The sequence below is a fragment of the Branchiostoma belcheri genome, unplaced genomic scaffold (genome assembly GCF_001625305.1).
Source record: "Branchiostoma belcheri isolate BF01 breed outbred unplaced genomic scaffold, Haploidv18h27 scaffold9, whole genome shotgun sequence".
Lineage (NCBI taxonomy): Eukaryota > Metazoa > Chordata > Leptocardii > Amphioxiformes > Branchiostomatidae > Branchiostoma > Branchiostoma belcheri.
Genome location: NW_017804575.1, coordinates 1,347,155 through 1,351,600, shown reverse-complemented (window position 1 = coordinate 1,351,600; position 4,446 = coordinate 1,347,155). Strand labels below are relative to the sequence as shown.

Sequence of the window (4,446 nt, the reverse complement as noted above, 5' to 3'; positions counted from 1 at the left end):
TTGCTCTAATTTCATCTAATTACCTCCATGAAATGTGTCATGGAGGTTATATTTTCAGTTGCGTTTATCTGTCCGTCCTTCCGTCTGTCTGTTGGTCAACAAGATAACTCAAGAACGCCTGGATGGATGGGTTTCATACTTGGTGTGTTGGTAGGGTGTGACGAAAACTGGAGATGATGAGATTTTGGTCCCCCTAGTGGCTTCCCTTGGTACTGCAGCGCAACTTCCGGTTTTGATATCTCACGATCTGGACATGCTAGGGTCATGAATTTTGATGGAAGGTAGCTCTCGTGCTTGGAAAGAAGTCATATGAGTTTGGGCCCCCTAGCGGCTTGTTCTGCAATTGCATAATTAATGAGGAAATTCTATAATTACAGTGTTTTACATTATACTATGTAACCTATGGCGGCGGAACTTCAACAGATACTAATTATGCAAATGATGACCTAATTTGCATAATTAATGTGAAAATTCTATGATTTCGTAATGGTGAATGATGAGAATGTCATACTTGGGACATCTGTAAATTAATCAAAAGTTAACATACATCACGATGCATATATCATGTTAATGCAGAGGTCATTTGAACAATTAAAGAAGAAATTTACATTTACATATCAAGATCATATTTCATGGAGGTATGAAATCTCGGAATTCTAGTTTGTTTTGTTTTTTATTTGTTTGTTTGTTTGTTTGTTTTTACACTTAGTTGCCATCATTGGTGGTGCAGCAGCGGCCGGGGTCGTTGTCATCATAGCGATAATTGTTTCCATATTCCTCATCAGAAGGTTAGTTAACGTATCGGTATGAATTGTAATGTATAGGAAACTGTACCTGTTTCTACTATGAAAAAAGTGTTATCTTGGAAGTGCGATCTTTCCAGGGCTACGATATGCCTATAACTGATTATTAGTGCAACAGGACATCAAAGACGGATGTCGTTTGGACACTCTTATTGGGAGTTTAATAGGGATATCTTTATTACCATTTTGAGCGAAAAACAGTTTCAAAAATATAAATTCAGCTGTTTTCCGCTTCTGCAGGCGCCGATCAAAACCTAGAGACGAAAAGGAACAGTCTCCCCAGGCTGACGAAGGAACTGTAGACAACATCTACTACGGTGGAGTTGCGTTCGCAGCCAATGGCAACGCTTCTACCAACGGCAATGTATCAATTGGCCAATCAGAAGGAACTGTGGACAACCAATTATACGCTTACTCGGGACCAACCAATGGTAATTCCAGTTCGACTGACCAATCAGAAGGAAGTGTGGACAATCATCTATACGCGGAAACTAGTACTACCAACGGTACTCTTCCATTTGACCAATCAGAGGGAACGGTGGATAACCATCTATACGCGGGAACTGGGTAAGGTGCAATTTTGAAAGTATATTTCACTATAAGTAATATTTTATTGTTTCAGGCAGATTCACTATAAGTAATATTTTATTGTTTCAGGCAGATTTTGAAGTATATATCTTGTCCACATTGAATTCTAGTTGACTTAACTGCTGTGTTTTTTTACAGGAACGCATGTTTGGAGACAAGAGATTATGACAGCGTCCAGGATAGCGTGTATTACAACGTAGCGCACACTTCTGATGAAGGCGTCGTTGAGAATGATATCTACTGCTGAAAAACACGTTATCTGAAATTATAATACGATTACTTCATTCGTCAAAGTATAAACCAGACCATTCTACTAACCGAAGTTGTTTTAGAATATGAACAACAAACTGTTTCACTGCAAAGTTAAATGTATGATCATAACAAATAAGATAATATTTAAATAGCAATAACCAAGCCTTTTGATGATATGTAAATTTATCAACGCGACAAAGTATCCACGGTGCACCGGTGATATACATGAACAAAGTTAGGTTTCCACAATTTATAATTTCTTTACGTGATCATGCATGCATGTATGTTAAAGCATGGGGCCATCACTATGTAAATACTGTACATATTGTGTTGACCGTTGTTCAGTTTGTCTGAAAACCGTATACGTAATTCTACTGTTTAATTAACATGTCCTATGCTGTATAGGTCACTGCCATGATTTATTCAATCGCATTATCTTACTTACTTACTTACAATCGCATTATCAGGCAAAGAAAATATTGAATAAAGATGCAATACTGGTATACGGATTGCAATGTCATGAGTTGTGTAATTCATTTACCTCTACAACAACGTTTTCCTTTTCCTCATGTATAAATTTCGGGAAAGAAAGGAAGACTTGTAGCAAGGGAGTAGCTGAAACTTTCCCCCCAGCGCTATCGGACAGAACCTCTCTCTGTTACCAAAGTATACTTGAGTGGGTTCAGCCTGTTCTCTAATACTCGTGTAATAGTTAACCACTATCCTTAAGCCAATATATTGACTCGTATACGTCGGTGACCCCTAGGTCTGTGTATCCAATGGAACATTCCCTCCCTGACCTCGCATCACCTGACTTTAGTTTGCCATGTAAGGTGTGTGTCAGAGGAACGTACTTCCTCAAACTCGTACAAAGCGACTCGAAACACTTACGTTACACATTTTTGGCCTCGCTCAACCATGAAACCATTGCTGGAAATGATCCTACTACTGCTGCTAGAAGCCAGCACTGTGAGAATGGTTCTAGGGACAGGTACGTTTGCTGTAACCGTAACGTAGTGTTGTTTGTTGTGTTCTGCACAAGCTTGGCACTTAACACTTACAGAATCAGACTTTGACCAGGCGTGTTTTTCAGTCACTTCCCCATCATTACGTATATGTATACAGTGAACAAACTGACCAGGAGTTAGAAGTTAGACCAGGATTTAGAGTTAGACATTACAACACTGTCTCATGAGTTTTAAGTTTTCGTCAGCTCCAAGTTTGTTTTGACCGCCATGACCTAGCCGTAGGATTGGTATTTAGTCGTCGCCATTGACGTTCACACATTTATAGGGCAAGAGCAACATGTATGTGTATGTGTATTAAAGGTGTATGAAATTTTCACCTCACCATGCCTGACGTCATATGTTACGGTAGCTTTAATTCTACAAATATGTATACGAAATTCTGTTCAAGTTCCCAATTTACAACCTGTATATGCCAAAAAGATAAGGTTCTAGTTCTGTATACAATGTTGATACAGGCGAGGACTTTGCCCCTTTAGATCCCTAGTACCCGTGATGGTGATGGTTGCCAGGTTTATAATGACGATTTGTACCTTTGTAGTTGTCTACAGGGCTAGATACATCACATGAACATTTGAAGAAAGATTCCTTTTCTTTTTTCAGAGTGTTCATCTCCTCTTGGCATGGTATCAAGGGATATAACAGACAGTCAGTTGAGGGCCTCGTCTTCATACAACAGTTCTTGGGGTCCAAACGAAGCTCGTCTCTACAACAATCGAGCTTGGTACCCAGGCCGCTATAATCAAAATGAGTGGCTACAGGTCGATCTGCTTAAGAGGACGTCTATAACGGGGATTCAAACTCAAGGAGATGTGCTTGCGCAATTTAGTACCCATCGCTATGTGAAATCTTTCAAACTATCATACTCTGACGATGGGGAAGCTTGGAACACTATTCAGGATGACGGAAGAGAGAAGGTAAGTAATACACTGCGATCTTAGTTCCTTTTTGCAATACTATGAATTTTAAAATGGAATAATACGTAACATTGAAACACCTCTACATAGTCCGCAATGATTAGCTTAGATTTGACGTGATGTTTTAAAGATCTTTACAGGTAACAGCGATGGAAATGAGATGAAGACAAACAACATTGACCCTCCAATAAGGTCAAGGTTCATCCGACTGAAAGCGGTTGCATGGCAGAGTGGAATTGCGTTTCGTTTGGAGCTCCTTGGATGTGAGCTACAAGGTAATGAATTTTTCTCTTGCGGAAGGATATGTAGGATCTTTTGACAAATGAGTTCTTTGTTGCAAGTTCGTGCCCGAGGGCTAATTGCGCAAACAGACATTGACAAAAACAATGTGGTGAATTTAAGACTATAATTATGCTAACATGGAGTTCTACTTATACGGTCTGCTTATTTAACTTACTATATCTACTTTAAAACTAACATAACGAGTGTAAAGAGTGGATATGATTCACATAAATATAGCCTCCTGTGCAGGCCCCGCGGCGGTGGGGAAGTTTTTAACGCATTATTTTAACATAGCCGGCCATTCCCGTGGGCGGAATAAAACCTTCTCTCGGCGGCTATGTAGGATGGCCGGCTATATTAAAATAACGCGGTAAAAACTCTTCCCCACCGCCGCGGGGCCTGCACAGGAGGCTGTCGTTCATCATTGTTTGGCTCCTTATCCCTATAGGTGAACAGGTAGCATAAGCTTCAGAAAAATATTGCAAGGTCAACGATACCACTACAATAATTTTAATAGAGTTCAACTGATATTTACAATTTACTATATTTGGCAGCAACCACAACACAGATTACAACTAC

The 4,446-nt window shown here is 39.7% G+C and overlaps 1 protein-coding gene and 1 long non-coding RNA gene across 2 annotated transcripts in view; both read left to right on the top strand.

Moving 5' to 3' along the window:
• LOC109487592 (lactadherin-like) overlaps positions 1-4,332 on the top strand; it is a 7,162-nt gene extending 2,830 nt beyond the window's left edge. The window contains exons 4-6 of the mRNA XM_019791597.1: positions 3,272-3,585; positions 3,716-3,860; positions 4,316-4,332. Coding sequence (XP_019647156.1) covers positions 3,272-3,585; positions 3,716-3,860; positions 4,316-4,332 — 476 coding nt within the window. The remainder of the gene's footprint in view (positions 1-3,271; positions 3,586-3,715; positions 3,861-4,315) is intronic.
• LOC109487871 lies at positions 688-2,130 on the top strand. The gene is made up of 3 exons (XR_002141286.1): positions 688-788; positions 1,044-1,370; positions 1,530-2,130. It is a non-coding gene; the product is annotated as an uncharacterized LOC109487871 (long non-coding RNA).
• Positions 4,333-4,446: the final 114 nt, after the last annotated feature.